Source organism: Lolium rigidum, chromosome 2 (genome assembly GCF_022539505.1).
Source record: "Lolium rigidum isolate FL_2022 chromosome 2, APGP_CSIRO_Lrig_0.1, whole genome shotgun sequence".
Taxonomy (NCBI): Eukaryota; Viridiplantae; Streptophyta; class Magnoliopsida; order Poales; family Poaceae; genus Lolium; species Lolium rigidum.
Genome location: NC_061509.1, coordinates 70210773 through 70232019, shown reverse-complemented (window position 1 = coordinate 70232019; position 21247 = coordinate 70210773). Strand labels below are relative to the sequence as shown.

The following is a 21247-nucleotide window of genomic DNA, read 5'->3' as shown; positions in this document are numbered from 1 at the left end:
TACATAGAGCATCTCCAGCCGCGTCCACCAAAGCGACTCCTAAACAGCGCCGGATTTAGCGTTTTGGGGACGTGTTTTCTTCGTGCCGCGTTTGGGGGACGTCGCTCTCCAGCCACATCCCCCAAACAGAATTTGAGATTTTTAAAATTTAATCGAAAACAATTAAATTTATTCAAACTTGATATAGATTACATAGATTCGAACGAAATTTGATGAAATTTAAACTTAAACCCTAATCTAGTAGTACTTGCGGAGGGGTCGTAGTACTGGTGGAAGTTGTACATGGCGTCGACGACGACGTCCTGCTTGACGCGCTTGTCGGGCTCGTCCTTCACCGCGCGCTTGGCCAAGCTTCACCATCGTTGGTGAGGTCGACGAGCGGCATCCCAGCATCGCGGATGGACATTGCGATCGCCACGTCGAGGTTGCCCCTCCAGGCGTCCTTGTCGTTCAACGACGCCACGAACTCTGCGTGCAACCCTGGGTAGTCCTCGGGGTCGTCGCGACTGGCGATGAGGTGCTGCCGCCGCTCGTACTCCGCCGTCCGCGCGGCTTTCGCGGCTTCCTCGTTGTCATGCTCCTCCTTCACTTCTGGCTTTGGAACGAGGAGGGCGCCGCCGGCGCGCCTATGTTGCTGCCGCGCTGGTTCGCAGATGTTGACGCTGCTACCGCCGCGCCTTCGAGTCGGTAAGTTGAGCTATGGTTGACTAAGATTTAGAGCATGCAAACAAATGAAGAATTCTATATACACCTCAAGATAGTATGATAGAGCATGAGAAGATACAAGGTTGACCAATACAAAGAATGAAGGATAGATTCAGGTTTGGTCAACACATGAAGCATGAAGAATGTGTCACGTGAAGTCAAGTGGTATGGTAAGCCTTGTCAATTATGATTTATGAACTAACCCATCATATATGTGCACTTGTGTTGTCTATATGGGTTAGGTATCTTTTCATGGGCATGCATCAAAAGTGAGATCTCATATAGTCCATGAGAGGATGACATCAACTGGTGATCGTCATCAAGATTGAGTTGGGCAAGTTCGAGCAAGTTCAAGTTCAAGAGAATCATATGCTTGAAGCTTGCCGTCCATTTGGTGATAATGGGCATGTGAAGATGTGCATCAATGAATCTTTTCCATCATGGTGTATGGGGGAGCATTTGTGAGTCTTCACGAAGCAACAATGATCAAGTAAGGCATTCCGGCTTGAGTGGAGCTTGAAGAGTTATCATCAAGATCAAGCGGAATGCGCAAGGCAAAGGTATGACCTTGCTAGGTTTTCCTTTTACAGGTCTCAAGGTGTTTGTTGGGAGACCGGGTTATAGAATAGATAGCCGCACTATCAAGAGGGGCTTTCGGTTGGGTAACTTGATCACATCGTCTTAGGGAGCTCAATCCTTTGCATACTTTGCATATCCCTATTGCTTCTTGGTGTTTCTCTGTGTGAGGTTCTTGACCTTGTTGCTACCTTTACAACAAAATTGGTTTTTGTTGGGTTCTATTTGTCGTTATCTTTTCAACAAAATTGGTTTCATGTCAATCGGAGTTCGGGAGCATTTCCTGTTTAAAATGTAGAAAAGTTGTTTAGCCCCTGGCCGGTCTGTGGTCCGGTTAGACCGGCCGTGGCGCCGGCTGGCCCGACGTCGACCGGCCCCTGGAACAGGTGCCATCCGGGGGCATGTTCTGTAAGTACCCGATCCGCCCCGGTCACGGTCCGGCGCCAGGTCGGGTTTGGACCGGTTGGTCTGGCCTGTGGCCCGGTCTGACCGGCCTCCTCGACTGTGCTGAGCTGAACCTTCCCCAACGGTTAGATTTCGGATTGGGCTATAAATAGGCCTTCTTCCACGTTGGAAAAAAATAAGTTCTTTCACTCTCTCTCCTCCATTGTTGACTTTGAAGAACTTGCCCTCTCTCTTGATTCCCCCCATGATTCTTGCTCATTCTTGAGGGATCTAAGAGAGGAGATCTAGATCTACAATCTCCACCAATCCATCTCTTCTCTAAGTGAGGGGAACCCTTTGGATCTAGATCTTGGAGTCATTTGTTGATTTCCTCTTTATTCTTCCTCTCTAATCTCATCCTAGCATTTTTTGCTTTGGTGGGATTTGAGTGTGAAGGATTTGAACACCTCTAGTGTTCTTGCTTTGCATCATATATTGCATAGTGTTGAGATCTTCACCATGATTAGTTCGAGTGAGAGAACGTGAGCTTGTTACTTTTGGAGGGAGACCTCGTAGTTGGCTTGGCGGTTGGTGCTCCGGTGATCTCTTCAAGGAAGATTGTGAAGACGCCCGGGCTTCTCCTTCGTGGAGCTTGTGAAGTGGTTTTGGAGCTTGCCATCTCCGGAGTGGAGGAAAAGCTAACCATAAGGAAAGGGCCATTATCCTTCCTGGGTTTGGCTCGGAGAATAGGGTGAGCCTTCGTGGCGTTGGGGAATCCTTCGTGGGACCTCCACCCCTCCAAACGTGACATACCTTCTTGCAAAGGAAAGGAACACGGGAATACATCCTCGTCTCCGCATGCCTCGGTTATTTCTATACCCGAGCTTACTTTCCTTGTGATAGCCATCGTTCTTGAAGTACATATATCTTGCTATTACTTGTGCTACATATATCTTGTTCCTATCTTGCTTAGGTCTAGTTGTTTTTGTTGAACTTAGGTGAGCCTAGCATATTTAGGATTTGTGCTTGTAAAATAAACGTTAGTTTAATTCCGCATTCTTACAATCCAAATCCGTATGAGTTATTAAAACGCGTATTCACCCCCCTCTAGGCGACATCTCGTCCTTTCACCCATTTCCTCAGTGCCGACGGCGGTGAACTCGCTTGCCAGTTAATCCTTCGCACCGCAGGCCCATCGAGAACGAGTCATTCGTGAACATGCTGAACTCGGATGCGGTCAACATTGTCACGACGCCTCTCAGAGAGGATTACGATGAGACCGAGATGGACTATGAGATTGGGGCGGGTGACGGCTCTGACAAGGAGTGCGAGGACGATGGCTCCGGTGAAGGCTACGGGGATGTACATCAAGAGGATACGGTCGCCGTGTTGATCGATGGGGTTGCGCCGGTGAAGAACAAGTCGGTGCACACTGCCAACTACAATGACTTGGATGACGCGACGTTGATCAAGGCATTAGAGTCGGTGTTGATCGATGTCGTAACCGGCACCGATCAAACTGACAAGCGCTATTGGCAACAGATTGAAGACGCGTTTTTCCATGGCATGTCGCGTCTTGCTTCTTCGCCAACACGCAGCTTCCGATCGCTCCAAGGTCATTGGGACATGATCAAGAACACCGTGAGCCGTTAGAGTGGGTGCCTTAAGCAAGTGAGAAATGCCCCTCCTAGTGGCACCAACATCGATGATTTGGTGAGTTCCATTGGATCATATGCATCGTTTGCTTGCCCATTTGCATGTTCGATCACTTCAAATTTCATTGTTTGATTATGGATGTAGGATCTCATTGCAATGGAAAGGTACAAGCAAATGTCCGCTTCAAAGGAAGACCGTTTGTGGTACATCATTGTTGGAAATTGCTTGAACATACTGAGAAGTGGAGATTGAGGGACAAGGAAGCACCACCGGTCAAGGGTGTGTTCATCCAATTGGATGATGATGACCTCAATGTCCAGAGGAACTCGGGGGGGGGGGATGGAAACAAGAGTGCAAAATATAAGCTAAGGAGGCAAACCGAGAATGCCAGTTTGAGAGACAAGATGGACGACATGATGAAGTCAAAGGAGAATTTGGTGAACAAGACATTGGAGGCCAAGATGATGATGATGGAGAAGAATATACAAGAGAAGCAAGCCAAATGGGAGCTACTCCGGCAAATGAGCTGCGCAAGGCGGCCGTGGAGGAGAGGAGGGCTAGTGCCGATGAGAAGCTCGCCATGGCTGAGCTCATTGCGGAGGAGAACAATGTGATGATGATGGATCCAAAGAACATGGATGTGTTCACAAGGGAATGGTGGGACTATGCTAGGATGGAGATCTTGGCAAGAAGGAGGGGAGCGGCGTTGGCTCGCACTACAGAGGCGGTGGCTCGTGCGGCGGCAAGTGGTGGCGGTGGTGCTGATGCTTCGGCGAGCGGTGGTGGTGGTGATGGTGGTGGCGGCGTCGACGACACGACGACGGTCGGCGGTGCATGATCCTTCATCGATTTGCATCGCGTCTCTTTTTTTGGCTCGCATGGTTGTCGTGCCACATGTTTAATGGTTGATTGCGAAGGTTATGTTTGAATTTGGATGTTAAAATATTGCAGATTTGTCACATATTCGACGAATATGTTTGGAAATAAGCAAAAAAAAAAAACCTTTTTTGGCCAGCATGTCATAAATTTCGCGGCCCACGGGATCTGCTAGAGATGCTCTTACATAGCAGCCCAGCTCCCCGCACAACCGATCAAACTATAAATTCTGGAATAAATCAAATGTGGCAAGGCATGACCTGAAATTAAGCTAGTTCAGCATAAATCGCGGTGTAACATCTCCAGATTATAAATCACGAGAACATATGTAGTTTAGACACCATTTGATAGTTGATGCAGACAAATATTGTTTGTTTCTCCCAAAGAGTGTCAAATTACATATCACAATGACGCGGCGAGTGAAGCAGAAACTTGACAAGAAGTGGGCGACCGGGAGACACGGTTAGTAATGGAGGTCGGGAACTTGACAAGTCTTTGTCACTTCTGTCACAGTTAGCTCACGTCAGGAGAATAGGGAGACGGCGGGAGAGGCCGTTGATTTTGGCAAAACTAAGCTATTTCTGGTAACAACTCACGAAATAATCTAGATTAGAAAAGATTTCACAAAATAATTTTTTATTTGGCTCTGTATCAGACGGAGCCAAGCTCCGTCGCGGCCGCGGACGGCGCCGTGCCACCACGACGCCAAGCCCACATAGACGTGGCGGTCAGTGATTCTGGTGGGACCCGCTACTAGGAAGCTTGGCTCCGTCCCGAACGGCGTCTTGCTATGTAGTTTGGCGCAGCCCGCGATTGACCCATGCCCCTCGGACGAAAATAACAGTCATGCCCATCTCTGGGTTGTCCTTAGCATCAAAACAAATCATTTCTTCCACCTCCCGACCCCGACCACTGGTCTCTCTCTCACTCCCCCACTTAAGTTCCCCATCAAATCCCTCAAATCTATTGCATTTTTCCGTGGATTTTGATTCCCTTTAGGCCCAAGAGGTTATCTCCCCAATTCTCTCTCTTTTTGTCCAATTAATTTCGTGGATTTGGTGTTTTTTTCACAAATAATGAAACCCTAGATCTTCCATTTGAAAGGTTAATTCTTATGAATTGACCAATGGTTGTTGGTTAGACGGTTATGAAACATTAGGTGCTGAAATTGGTGCTTAGGGTTAGGGTTATCAAAGATTTTGATGCATCTGAATTGTTGTCATTTTTTAGATGGCAAGAATTGTGAATGTTCATCATGTGGACAAAGCGGCTTTCTTGAAAGGCAATGCCGAGTGTGTTGACCAAGAGAAGGTAGTCATGGTATCCATCACTAGTCCTACCTACGTCGAGGTTGTTGAAAGAATCAGATTCGATTTGAAGTGGATGGAACCAACTGATGCATGTGAATTGATTGGAAGGTATAATGCCGGGTTTGTACATCACAATCGGTTGAAGATAATGCCCGTTGACTCCGAGTTGAATTGGAGTGCATACAAGGAGATTGTGGCGGGATCCCAAGATAAGTCTCTCGGGGTATTTGCCACAAGGAAGTTTGTTGCTCGGTTGAGCATTGACTTGAACCGGCATGCTTCCTCATGTGCTCGCGATGAGCCATCTCAGTACCATAGTGTCGATGTGTACGACACTTGAATGAGCCAACCTCCAATGAGCCCGATTCGTAATGACCAATATGAAGAGGAGGAAACGGAGGGTGGTGACTACTAGGGCGATGAAGTGAATCATGGGCTCCGTTAGAATGAAGTCGGTGATGTGGAGGCAAATTGCCTAAAGGAGGACATGGACCATGACCTCCCTTATTTGTGATCTCATGCATCGGACTCGGAGGATGAAGGGCCTGACAAAGATGTTGATGAGGATGGGCTAACAGCTAAAGAAGTCACAACTCACAAGAAGGTAGTAGGCCGTGCTCATCGCCCATCATTGTTCTGAGATCTCAGCCTTGCGAATAAGGCTATAGTTGATGGCGGCATTAGTAGAGTGCTTGAACCAAGGGCATCCGCTAAAAAGGATAGAAAACCTAAAAAGTATGGGATTAATCCTGGAGTGAAATTTCAAAGTTTGTTGGAATTTCAAATGTGGACCAAGGACTACGCGGTTAAGTAACATCGACCGTACAAGGTGGTTCACTCGGATGTTAAGGTGCACTGCACAGTTAAGTGTGAGGAGAAAGGATGTTTATGGGTTGTGCGTACAAGACCATTCAAAGAAGGGCCGCAATGGAGCATTGTAACTTGCCAATCGATTCATACATGCAGTGGCAAGGATATCCGTGATACCAAAGTTGCGAATGATCATCGTCAATTGTTCTCAGCTTTCATTGCTTGTAAAGTTGTCCTCCGCTTTCATTGCTTATACCAAACTTGCCAATCTTTTCCGTAATAGGTTATTTTGTGTGTTATTATCAAAAATAGGTCAGTTTTGTCAAAATCGACTCAGAGGCACACGAGACAACACTGCTTGTGCACCAATGAAAATAACTGGGGCGTTGCATATTTGCCGGTGTGAGGAGCACGAGCGGATTCCCTGTGACATAAGAGGAAATACACAAGGGTTTCTTGGAGAACGATAAGCTTATCATACGCTGTGAATGGTCGGTCCTTGAGAGTTTTGGCTTCCGCTTTTCGATGCTTCACTGTCAGTCCAATGTGTTCTATATCTTCCTCAAACAGCAGGTTTTTTATTTGACATAAAGCCCAGATCTTATTCAGAAGAAACACCGGTACAGACATCCCCAACAAACAAGAAAAATACAAGAAAATCCTGGGGGAAGACAGCCGCCGCTGCCAACACCGCGCACTGGAGGCACGCCGCCGCCATCGTCGCTCCGGGGAGCTTTGCAAAGGCCAGCAGCCGGAAGTCCTCCAAGAAAGGGGCCACGGAGGCCCTACGCGCTGAAGTAGAAGGCACCATCTTCTTCGACGTTGCCGGCGAGCTTCCGCAAGACCTAAGCCCCCTCCCGCAGAACCTTCTGTACAAGCGGTAGCGCCGGCCGGCAACACCAACCAGCAAGCCACCGCACCCCCAGAGCCTCCGCAGCAAGGCCAGATGCGACCTTGTCGTGACGAAACAGCAGGTACTTCCTCCGCAACACCCGATATTCAGGCCCAAAATCTAGCTGCAAGCTGAAGTTCTTCCACCACCACCAGGTTGAGCACATGGGATTGTGGATACATGGTAGCAATCGGAAACATGATGCGGGCCCTGACCCGATCAAATTATGTTTATCTCATGCTCTCCACATTTTTCTCACGTTGTGCTCTTCGACCTCGTGAGGTTTACTGCCATTGGGAGATTCCAAGAGCTCATTCCTGGATAACCTCCCGTTGCCTCCTAAGCCTACATCATCTAAAATTTCAGGTCTCATCATCTGTGCTAGTAGGCTTCTAAGTGCATAAAACAAAAATTAGATTGTCATATTGAATGAGAGAAAAGTGTAAGTGTGTAACCTTCAGAAACTAGTAATTGCTCTAAATGTTGTCTGCAAAAGTGTGTGTGCGTGCGGGAGGGACGAGGATGAGAAGTTGCATGCTTATATGTGTGTAGAGGAGCTAAGTGATCTATGTATCTCTATCGCTCTCATTCATTCCGCTATGTGAAGTGCCAACCAACCAAAAGTACTACTACACAAAACGCACAGCATGCAATTAATGTATGATGATTTTGTCAGGACTCCTTTGAGTAATTGTTGAGCATTCATATCAACCAACATTATTTGTACGCAAAGCATATAATGCGACATCAAAAGGAACATTACGATAGACATAACTAAAAACCAAAGACCAATTGATAAGATTGATTCTCTTTTTTTTTTGTTAGTGAACCACGATGTTGATAACTATAATCAAGCATATAACATGCAATGGACCATAATACTTGTATTTAAACCGATCACAACAATTACATCTTATAAGCATAGAACTAAATAAATTACATCTAATAGGTCATCATGTTTGTATTTAGCAGGTGTTTATAGTTGAGAAATATTCAACTTTTTTGCCTGGAAATTATTATCAGTGAAAATTTTGAAATAGTTGGCACAATAACTCACAAATTTTATTGGATGTGGACTAGATCAATGGACTTTTAGGATTTGCTATAGTTGCTATTAATTTGTATCTGTACATGGAAAATGACATGTAAATCATTTTTTCTCCTATTTCTACATTAGTTAAGTTGTGTGATACAAAATCTGTAAGCCACGTCACCCAGTAAAATCTCCTCATTTCGTATATGCCCTTCATTCCCCTATAATGATACTTTAGGGTTCTGTGTCACATGGTTTAGAAATTGCAAATCCTAAACTTTTTCGACCCTCATCCTCGTTGGGCTCGATTCCTCCAGACAGGTTCCCAAAATGAACTTTGGCAATGGCAACTCTACTGACTTTTGGCTTGATCTTTGGATTGGACCGGCTTCTCTTAATGTGCGGTTCCCAACCCTCTTCTCCCATTCCATCCGTCCCAACGATTGTGTATCTTTTGTTCTCAGCTTTGGGCTCACACCAACCTTGGGCCTTGTCTATCTGCAGCCCAGCCATGACAAACCTCCTTTGTCTCTCCTCCGAGCTTACCTGTGTGGCTCTTCGCCATGACGTTCCGAACACTCGCACCTGCCGCCTCACTAACAATAAGTTGTCAAACAAAATTTTCTACACCAATTCTTTCAGCCATAAGGTTGATGACCAAACGACAAGGGTCTGGAGAAGTGTCACCCCCCCCCCCCCCGCCGCGAAATGTAGGATCTTGCGTTGACGCCTCCCCACCAATGAGCGCGGCTTTTGACAGATGTTGTCTTCCTATGCTTCGTCCCCTATGCGCCCTTCCGATGAGGAAACTGACCACCTGCTCCTTAGCTGCCTTAGAGCTCGAGAGGTCTGGGGCCTCTTTCAACATCAGTTCACCGCCATAGGCTCCATCACCTTCGATGACCTGCTGCTGCTTCACTGACAAAACTTTGAATCACATTGAATACTGCTATTGCATGGGACATCTGGAAGTGGAGGAATGCCCTAGTCGGCAATGGTATCGATGAAGACCTCTCCATGGTTGCTAAACGCTGTGTTGAAGATGTTAGGCACTATTGCGACCTCTTCGTCTCTTCTTAATGTTTATGATCCCCCCTGAGCTTCTTGTCTATTGTTTTCTCTTCGTTGTCCTCCAAAAACTTGTAATGGGCAGTTTATAAAGTTGTCCAGGCTGGCGTAAGCCCCGCAGTTCCGGTAAAAAAAAGTCAATCCTAAATTTGTTTGATCTGTGAAGAATTGACATGATCTGTTCTTTAGTTAAGCAGTAGATACTCAGTTTGATCATTTACCCATCTTTACTCCACAAGAATTGTAAGCGTCCAAAACGAGCCCGGCCTGTCCAATATAACTGTGTACAAAAGATATGTCTGGTGTGTTGTAACTTTTTCGTATCCAGAAACATTGAAGAACAGAGAGCCATATTGGTAATTTAGTAAGAAAAATACAACATAGTTTAGAAACAATTCGTTCACTGCTACTACCACTACCGGAATGGACCCAAGTACTTTGCACACAATCTCTTAATATAGCACCACCGAAAGGGGGAGTGATGTTTTGGCACATGGAAGTGTATGCTCTCTTTATTTTGAAATGCATGTTAGACATATTTTGAAATGTCAAAAAAATTGAAAAAAAAATTCGCACGTACATCTTCATGTGCTATACGCTCACAAAGTCGTTCCATGAAAAATTGACTTGTCGTGTGGCGTGTGTAAAAAGGACAAAATTCGGTGCTAAAACAAAGACTTGTCACAAGATAAATTTTCTCTTTTTCACGTAGACTACAAAAAATATCATTTTTTCGTGAAACTTGACGAACACACATATATTATGTAGATGTACATGCACAACAATTTGTCAAAATTTTTAACACTCGGAAATATGTTTTTATGGTAGAGTGATCATACGCACCCCGGAGCCGAATTGAGTTTCTACACCGAAAGCACGTGAAATTGTTGATACCAGTCTGTCATTCAGATAGCAACAAGGCAAGACAGACTCTCCAAAGAAGTACATTACATACAGTATAATTTAGCAAATAAATCAGCTACTCGGAGTAGAACCCTGACCAACTGACAGTCTGTCATTCAGATAGCAAGAGCAGAAGGCAGACTCTCCATAGAATATACATTACATAACAGTATAAAATTTAGCAAATAAATTAGCTACTGGAAGTAGAACCCTGTCCAACCGAACTCTGTCAACAAAATACAACTCTGTCCAGTCTTCCGAGAACACATTCCAACACCCAAAACACTGCGACACAACACTTGCTAGAGCACAACAACGCCTACTCTTCACGGAAGGCTTCAAAAGGATCATCAAGGAACAAATCTGATCCCCTTGGGAGGCTCCAGGTACTACATCCTACAGGCAAGCTACTGATCTTATATTGAACGTTGCAGTCTCTGCTGGCCCAGTTAGCACAATAAAGAGACCCTACTCCGGCAGCCACCACTTGCCTCTCAGTGTAAGATAGTTCATTTTTTATCAAAATGAACATCCTCTCCAGCCTCCGCGCATTCTCCGCAATGAACTTAAGAAAAGCAAACTCATTATGCTTCCCTTGTAGCTCATGGAAAGCCAGAGTCTTGAGGTGCGACCGGACACATTCAATGGGACTCGCCTGCTGCCAGATCTTAAAATGAAGGTTGATAAGGGTTTCACGATGTGCCCGAGACTGCAATTAAATCAGCGAACAGTTGAGGTGCACATAGTGGTGATAATGAAGCAGCGATCTTATGCAATATAGTGATGATGATACAAATGCTAATGGAAGGACGACGCGAGGGGGTGTTACCTCGACAACCAACGTCTCAACGCTAGGAAAGCATCTGAGGAAGCTGGGAAGCATCTCAACTTCACTGCAGAATGCAAACTGCAGTTGCACAGCCAACATCTGGACACTTGGCACAGTGGTGTGCATACTCGCCTTTGTTCCAGCCTTCCATGTACCAATAGAGCACAAATCAATCAGACACCATTGGCAACAAATCTTCTAAAATTCGCCAGAGGTTACTTGCTCGGTCACCTTACCAGCCTAGATGTAGTGATATAAGGTGATCGACTAGGTACTCGCCTTTTACTCGATTCATCTATTTAGAATAGCAGATTAATGTATATAGTTTCTTAGGCTCATGCGACTTATTTAGGACCATCCATTTTGGATGATCCACTGGTTATCACCGTGTAAGGTAAGAGCTCACAACTTGCCAATCAGGTGTAAACAAGCACTATGCATTAAACGCTACGATTAAAAATATGAAAGATGTATATATTGTTGATCTATGTGCCATACCAAATAAAAACATAAAAATAATAGTAAGCAAATTTATAGAATTTAGATTCTTAAAAAATAGAAACCAAACATTAAAATAATATTCAACAAAACAAGCTTCTGGAGTTACAAATATCTCCAAATAATTGAACAAGTACAGAGCAACGTAATTTAAAAATTAAAGAAAACAATTTGTTATGTTAGGATAGTGCGATGATAACATGCGTTTCCAACACCCTCACTATATATTCCAATTCAGTGGTATGAAAGAAACTAGCAATACGAATACTAAAATAAACTATTCACTAGTAACACATATGCAGATGATGTATGTTACTTTGAAGCACAATCAGATTGTACTTATTTATACTTACTTTTAACACTCCATAATAATAGGTAAAGAGATAGTATAACAAAAAACCTACATTACCTCCGAGGAACTATTAATTGTAGAAGAAATAAGTATCGAAATATTAATGAGATATATGTTCTGTAAACTGCAAATCAGCAAAAATGCATGGCAAATTGCAGACAATAAGTTTCACCCATCAACCCATATCATCGTAAGGCAAAAGTATGATTAGCAATGTTCTAAATTCTAAATAGGCAACCTTGTATTACACAGACAGGTAACTGATTTCCCAAGTAACTGCCCAGAAGTTCGGTCTATCCTGTTAATTACTCGCTTTTACTAATACTCGTGCCGCACAACTACGACTATTGACTGAGTAAACTGAGTTTCAGAACATTGTTGCCTGTTAGCATTTGACTCCTTCGCACAGACTCGACCTTGCTCCGTCCATATCATGAAAAACATAAAATTTGAGATAGAGTGGAGGACATGACGATGCACATACCTCGATGATGGTGTTGCTAATCTGCAGCACGTGCACTCCCGGCTCCAGGTATCCCAGCACACGCAGCTTAGGGGCATGGCCAATCTTGACTGTCGTCTTAACATTGCTGAGACCATGGCGCTCGTTCCAATTTTTGTAGATGAAGAGACGCTCTAGGCTCGGGGCGTCCACCAAGGCGACCTCCTCGAGGGTGGACAAGCAGAGCTGCACGCACCGTAGGCTGTGGCTGGTGAGACGAGCACGCAACGGTGTGAGGCTTCCGGTGACCGTGAGGACCTCCAGTACGGGGCTGGCGGCGAGCACGAACTCCAGGTCGTAGTCCTTGATGGCGACGCAGCCAAGAACGAGGTGACGAAGGTTGGGGAAGGCCGTGCCGCGTGGGAGGGCGGCGGTGTCCGGGAACACCCAGGCCCCGATGAAGAGCCGGCAGAGGGAGGCGCAGCTGAAGAGCGAGGAAGGGAGCGGCAGGGCGCGGGAGGGGGGCCAGGAGCGATTGACGAAGACGAGCTCGTCGACGCCTTTGGTGGCGAGGAGCTGGAACCAGCGCTCGAGCAGGCCGCTGTGGGCGCCGTCCATCATGAAGCTGCAGGTGAGGCTAACGAAGGGGAATGGCCCAGGATGCGACTCGAGGACGGCGGAGACGGCGGCGGTGACTGCGCGCGAGACGGCGCTGGCGCGGGCGGGCCGACGCTCGCCGTCTCCCGAGGGGAGGAGGTGGGTGTCGACGAGGACGGTCGGGGCGGAGCGCCAGATGCCGCGCCAGCGCGAGGAGAGCACGGCGGTGCGCGCGCCGTCCTTGGCTGGAAGGAGGGAGACCACGCGGCGGAGGAGATTATCGGGGAGGCGGCTGACGTGGTCGTTCTTGTCGTCGGCGGCGGCGGCGCAGCAGAGGGACGGGGATGTGGAGACGGGCGGCGAGGGGAGGTAGCCGTAGAGGAAAATCAGCATCACTTCTTCGACGGGGCTCATCTTCTCCGTTGGCAGCCCGTGCACCGACATGCTGATAGTTGCCGCCGGCCGCCGGTCGCCGCAGAGCTAGGAGTAGGGTTTTTGGCGACGGCGACGGGGCCAAGGAGGGGTCACGAAACGAAGACCGACCGGTCAACGGAAATTGGAAATGAAGGAAACCGAGGAATGGTTCCGTTAGTTATCTGGGCCTAGCCCATTTCAAAAAGGTAGCCTTCCCTGGTTTTTTCCGATCGTTGTTTTTTCCGCTGGTTTTTCTTTTTCAGTTTTTCTTCTTTTTTTTTGGTTTCTTTATGTTTCCTTTTTCCTTTTCTTTTCTGTTCTTTTCCCCTTTTTCCATTTTTTAAAAATACTAGCAAAAGTGCCCGTGCGTTGCACCGGGAGAGAAAAATAAAACGCCTCTAGTGAATCATCCATGATGATATGACATCCATGATGATATGACTCTGTGTTGCGACACCACAAAGCACTTTTAGCGAGGCGGCACTATCATCAAGAATTACATGTCTTTCTTTGCGATTCTAGGGTGCTCCTTCTTAACACTGAAATAAATCAACTACCGCGCACACCCCAAATTCGATAAACTTGAGTAACCCTAGCTTCAGTTCAAAAAGTTTCATAGTCGTTCATTTATATCATTTAGTTGATCCACTCTTTTATATACTTTTTTAATTAAATCTACTATTTTAGACTCGTTTATAATTAAATCTGCTATTACAGGTTTGGATTGTTCCTTTTGTAGATTGTCGGGTAACAAGACTATTTGATGTTGTTTATGATGCAGATGAGTTAGTATAACCATATGACTGACCATATTCTTTGGCCTTTTGCTGCACAGCGGCGGAGCTCTGTAAGCTGACGGTGCAGTGCCAATTTGGTACTACTGAATTAAGAACACTTGAATCTTAGCCTGATGCTCGTAACACACACGAAACACGGAACACTGCTTTCTGTAAGATTGCGAGGAGACGCGAGCGTCCCACAGTCTGTGATCGTCGGCGTCATGGCCGTATGATATGTCCTGCTGTCATTGGTGGCCACCGTGCCTGTCAAGGCGGCGGTTCAGTTTGGCTGTTCGCCGTTATCCGGCTGGACCGTCTATGCCTCTGTACCAGTTCATCCTGATGGCGCCACAGCAGCGATTTCATTGGCTCCAATAACAACACTTGGTTTGATGGATGGGACGCTGAGGACAGGGTCCGCATGAATAACATGGACCAGACCTTGAAGGGCAACCGATGTGTTTATGTTTCCTTTTTCCTTTTCTTTTCTGTTCTTTTCCCCTTTTTCCATTTTTTAAAAATATTTATAACAAAGTTCAGATTTTTCTTTCCATTACATTTGTATTTCTTTTATATTAAAAATATGTCCATGTCTTGAAAAAAAATTCATGTGTAAAAACATGTTTATGATTTTTTTAAATTGTTCATGTTTTGAATTTTTTTTCACGAGTTTTCAAAAATGATAACTATTTAAATTAATATTAAAGGATTTTGAAAAATATGTTCACGCTGGTTCAAAAAAATATTCATGGTTTTCTAAAAAGTCCAAGGTTCGCAAAATTACTTGCAGGAGATTCATAAAAGATTCACCATATGAACAAAAATTCACAGCTTTTCTAAAATTATTCAGGAGTGATCGCGAGAAAGTTTATTGGTTCGAAAACATTCATTGGTCAAAATATAGTTTCGCGGGATTAGGAAAAGGTACATTCACATGATTTAAAGAATATCCATTGTTTCCAAAAAGTTCACTTTATAAAATGCTCGCCTATTTTAAAAACATTGTTCACACGATTACATGATCCGTTAATGGGTTTAAATAAATACTTACAATTTAGAGAAAATGTTCATGGCAGTTCAAATAATTGTTCATGATTTTATTCTAAAAACATTGTCCAAAATATATTCACGTGGTTAAATGAATAATTCCATGAGATTAAGAAAATGTTCATTGATTCAGAAAAATATTAAGAGGGTTCAAAAATATTTCACGAATTAAAAAATGTTCACTCATTTAAAAAAATTCACGTGTTATTTTGAAATTGTTCATGGTTGTTCAAAAAAGTGTTTTATATTTTACAAATATTGTTCATGGTCATTTTTATTTTTATTGTCACATATTTTTCACTGGAAAAATGGTTGTGAAATTTACACAGTAAGCCTCGCTTTAACTTGATGAAGCCCGCCTTTGGTGTTCTCTTGATAGCGTGCAAGACACACGTCCGTTGGGAACCCCAAGAGGAAGGTGTGATGCGTACAGCAGCAAGTTTTTCCTCAGTAAGAAACCAAGGTTATCGAACCAGTAGGAGTCAAGGAACACGTGAAGGTTGTTGGTGGCGGAGTGTAGTGCGGCGCAACACCAGGGATTCCGGCGCCAACGTGGAACCTGCACAACACAATCAAAGTACTTTGCCCCAACGTAACAGTGAGGTTATCAATCTCACCGGCTTGCTGTAAACAAAGGATTAAATGTATAGTGTGGAAGATGATATTTGTTTGCGAAGAACAGTAAAGAACAAGTATTGCAGTAGATTGTATTTCAGATGTAAAGAATGGACCGGGGTCCACAGTTCACTAGTGGTGTCTCTCTCATAAGATAAATAGCATGTTGGGTGAACAAATTACGGTTGGGCAATTGACAAATAAAGAAGGCATAACAATGCACATACATATATCACGATGAGTACTATGAGATTTAATCGAGGCATTACGACAAAGTACATAGACCGCTATCCAGACATGCATCTATGCCTAAAAAGTCCACCTTCAGAGTTATCATCCGAACCCCTTCCGGTATTAAGTTGCAAACAACGGACAATTGCATTAAGTATGGTGTGTAATGTAATCAACACAAATATCCTTAGACAAAGCATTGATGTTTTATCCCTAGTGGCAACAACACATCCACAACCTTAGAACTTTCTCATCACCTGTCCCAGATTCAATGGAGGCATGAACCCACTATCGAGCATAAATACTCCCTCTTGGAGTTACAAGTATCAACTTGGCCAGAGCCTCTACTAGCAACGGGAGCATGCAAGAACATAAACAGCATATATGATAGATTGATAATCAACTTGACATAGTATTCAATATTCATCGGATCCCAACAAACACAACATGTAGCATTACAAATAGATGATCTTGATCATGATAGGCAGCTCACAAGATCTAACATGATAGCACAATGAGGAGAAGACAACCATCTAGCTACTGCTATGGACCCATAGTCCAAAGATGAACTACTCACACATCAATCCGGAGGCGATCATGGTGATGAAGAGTCCCCCGGGAGATGATTCCCCTCTCCGGCGAGGTGCCGGAGGCGATCTCTCGAATCCCCCGAGATGGGATTGGCGGCGGCGGCGTCTCAGTAAGGTTTTCCGTATCGTGGCTCTCGGTATAGAGGGTTTCGCGACGAAGGCTTTAAGTAGGCGGAAGGGCGGAGTCGGAGGGCTGACGAGGGGCCCACCCCATAGGGCGGCGCGGCCCTCCCTCTGGCCGCGCGGCCCTATGGTGGCGGCGCCTCGTCGCCCCACTTCGTAACCCTTTCGGTCTTCTGGAAGCTTCGTGGAAAAATAAGACCCTGGGCGTTGATTTCGTCCAATTCCGAGAATATTTCCTTTGTAGGATTTCTGAAACCAAAAATAGCGAGAAAGCGACAGTCGGCTCTTCGGCATCTCGTCAATAGGTTAGTGCCGGAAAATGCATAATAATGACATAAAGTGTGTATAAAACATGTGAGTATCATCATAAAAGTAGCATGGAACATAAGAAATTATAGATACATTTGAGACGTATCAAGCATCCCCAAGCTTAGTTCCTACTCGCCCTCGAGTAGGTAAACGATAACAAGGATAATTTCGAAGTGACATGCTATCATAATCTTGATCAATACTATTGTAAAGCACATGAGATGAATGAAGCGATTCGAAGCAATGGTAAAGACAATGAGTAAACAACTGAATCATATAGCAAAGACTTTTCATGAATAGTACTTTCAAGACAAGCATCAATAAGACTTGCATAACAGTTAACTCATAAAGCAATAAATTCTTAGTAGAAAGCTTTGAAACAACACAAAGTAAGATATAAATTTCAGCGATTGCTTTCAACTTCAACATATTTATCTCATGGATAATTGTCAACACAAAGTAATATAACAAGTGCAATAGGTAAATATGTAAGAATCAATGCACACGGTTTACACAAGTGTTTGCTTCTAAGATAAAAAGAAGTAGGTAAACTGACTCAACAATAACGTAAAAGAATGGCCCTTCGCAGAGGGAAGCATGGATTACTATTTTTGTGCTAGAGCTTTTCATTTTGAAAACATAGAAACAATTTTATCAACGATAGTAATAAATCATATGTGTTATGTATAAGATATCCTATAAGTTGCAAGCCTCATGCATAGATTACTAATAGTGTTCGCACCTTGTCCTAATTAGCTTGGATTAACACGGATTATCATTGCATAACATATGTTTCAACCAAGTGTCACAAAGGGGTACCTCTATGCCGCCTGTACAAAGGTCTAAGGAGAAAGTTCGCATTGGATTTCTCGCTTTTTGATTATTCTCAAATTAGACATCCATACCGGGACAACATAGACAACAGATAATGGACTCCTCTTTAATGCATAAGCATTCATCAACAGATAATATTCTCATAAGAGATTGAGGATTAATTGTCCAAACTGAAACTTCCAACATGATTCATGACTTTAGTTAGCGGCCCAATGTTCTTCTCTAACAATATGCATACTCAAACCATTTGATCATGAAAATCGCCCTTACTTCAGACAAGACGAACATAAATAGCAACTCACATGATATTCAACAAAGGTGTAAAAGTTGATGGCGTCCCCAGAAACATGGTTACCGTTCAACAAGAAACTTATAAGAAATAAAATACATAGCTACATATTCTTCACCACAATAGTTTTTAAGGCTATTTTCCCATGAGCTATATATTGCAAAGGCAAAGAATAGAATTTTTAAAGGTAGCACTCAAGTAATGTACTTTGGAATGGCAGAGAAATACCATGTAGTAGGTAGGTATGGTGGACACAAATGGCATGGTTTTTGGCTCAAGGATTTGGATGCACGAGAAGAATTCCTCTCAATACAAGGCTTTGGGGTAGCAAGGTTGTTTGAAGCAAACTCAAGTATAAAACGGTACAGCAAAACTTACATAAGAACATATTACAAGCATTATAAGACTCTATGCTGTCTCCTTGTTGTTCAAACACCTTAACCAGAAAATATCTAGACTCTAGAGAAACCAATCATGCAAACCAAATTTTAACAAGCTCTATGTAGTTCTTCATTAATGGGTACAAAGTACATGATGCAAGATCTTAAACATGATCTATATGAGCACAACAATTGCCAAGTATCAAATTATTCAAGACATTATACCAATTACCACATGTAGCATTTTCTGTTTCCAACCATATAACAATGAACGAAACAGTTTCAACCTTCGTCATGAACATTAAAAGTAAAGCTAAGAACATACGTGTTCATATGCAACAGCGGAGCGTGTCTCTCTCCCATACAAGGAATGCTAGGATCCGATTTTATTCAAACAAAAACAAAAAGAAAAACAGAAACAAACAGACGCTCCAAGTAAAGCACATAAGATGTGACGGAATAAAAATATAGTTTCACTAGACGTGACCTGATAAGTTGTCGATGAAGAAGGGATGCCTTGAGCATCCCCAAGCTTAGATGCTTGAGTCTTCTTAAAATATGCAGGGATGAACCACGGGGGCATCCCCAAGCTTAGACTTTTCACTCTTCTTGATCATATTGTATCATCCTCCTCTCTTGACCCTTGAAAACTTCCTCCACACCAAACTCAAAACAAACTCATTAGAGGGTTAGTGCATAATTGAAAATTCATATATTCAGAGGTGACATAATCATTCTTAACACTTCTGGACATTGCACAAAGCTACCGAAAGTTAATGGAACAAAGAAATCCATCAAACATAGCAAAACAGGCAATGCGAAATAAAAGGCAGAATCTGTCAAAACAGAACAGTCCGTAAAGACGAATTTTTCTGGGGCACTTAACTTGCTCAGATGAAAATGCTCAAATTGAATGAAAGTTGCGTACATATATGAGGATCACGCACGTAAATTGGCATATTTTTCTAAATTTCCTACAGAAGGGGTTGCTCAATTTCGTGACAGTAAGAAATCTGTTTCTGCGCAGTAATCCAAATCTAGTATCAACATTACTATCAAAGACTTTACTTGGCACAACAATGCAATAAAATAAAGATAAGGAGAGGTTGCTACAGTAGTAACAACTTCCAAGACTAAAATATAAAACAAAAGTGCTGTAGTAAAATAATGGGTTGTCTCCCATAAGCGCTTTTCTTTAACGCCTTTCAGCTAGGCGCAGAAAGTGTGAATCAAGTAACATCAAGAGATGAAGCATTCACAGAGGGGTTTGGAGTTTCCTCAACTATGCATTGTATCTTGTCTATGTAAGTTTCAGAGGCCCCTTTTTCATTATTCTTAGGCTTGCTATTCTCATCAAACAAATTTTCAGGAACAATCCAATCATAATTCTTTTCTAGTGCCTCGAACATTCCTAGGAGCTTGCAAGGTATTGATGTCTTAATCTCCCCTTCACAATTAACTTTATTAGTGTACTTTAATCTATCTTTTTCCATTTTTTCAAGGGTATTAGCAAAATTGGTATAGAGGCCAAGCATCTTATATTTAATAAAGACTTTTCTAGCTTCTCTTGCTACATCACCAAATTCTTTAAGAACGGTTTCTAAGACAAAATCTTTTTTTTCTCCTTCCTCCATATCACAGAGTGTAAGAAACATATGTTGCATTATGGGGTTGAGATTAACAAATCTAGCTTCCAACATGTGTACTAAAGAAGCGGCAGCAACTTCATAAGTAGGAGCAAGTTCTACCAAGTGTCTATCTTCAAAATCTTCAACCATACTAACATGAGTGAAAAATGCTTCTATATTATCTCTTCCAATGATAGACCCTTGTCCTACCGGTATGTCTTTAAGAGTGAACTTAGGAGGAAACATGATGAAATAAACAAAAGGTAAATAAAGTAAATGCAAGTTACTAATTTTTTTGTGTTTTAATATGAAGAATGCAAACAAGACAGTAAATAAAGTAAAGCTAGCAACTAATTTTTTTGTATTTTTGATATAGAGAGCAAACAAAGAAGTAAATAAAATAAAGTAAAGCGAGACAAAAACAAAGTAAAGAGATTGGATGTGAGAGACTCCCCTTGCAGCGTGTCTTGATCTTCCCGGCAATGGCGCCAGAAAAAGAGCTGCTGGCGTGCAGTTGACGTGGGAATTAGAAATCTATGTGGTGTAAATTTTCTTCAGATCCCCGGCAACGGCGCCAGAAAAAGAGCTTGATAGCGTGCAAGACACACGTCCGTTGGGAACCCCAAGAGGAAGGTGTGATGCTTACAGCAGCAATCCCTCAGTAAGAAACCAAGGTTATCGAACCAGTAGGAGTCAAGGAACACGTGAAGGTTGTTAGTGGCGGAGTGTAGTGCGGCGCAACACCAGGGATTCCGGCGTCAACGTGGAACCTGCACAACACAATCAAAGTATTTTGCCCCAACGTAACAGTGAGGTTGTCAATCTCACCGGCTTGCTGTAAACAAAGGATTAAATGTATAGTGTGGAAGATGATATTTGTTTGCGAAGAACAAGTAAAGAACAAGTATTGCGATAGATTGTATTTCGGATGTAAAGAATGGACCGGGGTCCACAGTTCACTAGTGGTGTCTCTCCCATAAGATAAATAGCATGTTGGGTGAACAAATTACAATTGGGCAATTGACAAATAAAGAAGGCATAACAATGCACATACATATATCACGATGAGTACTATGA

At 43.5% G+C, this 21247-nt stretch overlaps 1 protein-coding gene across 1 annotated transcript; it reads right to left on the bottom strand.

Annotated features, from left to right (window-relative positions):
• Positions 1–10532: 10532 nt before the first annotated feature.
• LOC124689856 (putative F-box protein At3g44060) lies at positions 10533–13375 on the bottom strand. The gene is made up of 3 exons (XM_047223316.1): positions 12377–13375; positions 11043–11186; positions 10533–10922 (listed from the first exon to the last, which is right to left on the bottom strand). The coding sequence occupies exons 1-3, from the start codon at positions 13373–13375 to the stop codon at positions 10533–10535; spliced, it is 1533 nt and encodes a 510-aa protein (XP_047079272.1).
• Positions 13376–21247: the final 7872 nt, after the last annotated feature.

Coding starts and splice junctions, on each gene's coding strand:
- LOC124689856 (XM_047223316.1), bottom strand. CDS start 13,375: ATGTCGGTGCACGGGCTGCCAACGGAGAAGATGAGCCCCGTCGAAGAA. Junction 11,187..12,376: donor TTAGCAACACCATCATCGAG/GTATGTGCATCG, acceptor GGTACATGGAAG/GCTGGAACAAAGGCGAGTAT. Junction 10,923..11,042: donor TTGAGACGTTGGTTGTCGAG/GTAACACCCCCT, acceptor ATTTAATTGCAG/TCTCGGGCACATCGTGAAAC.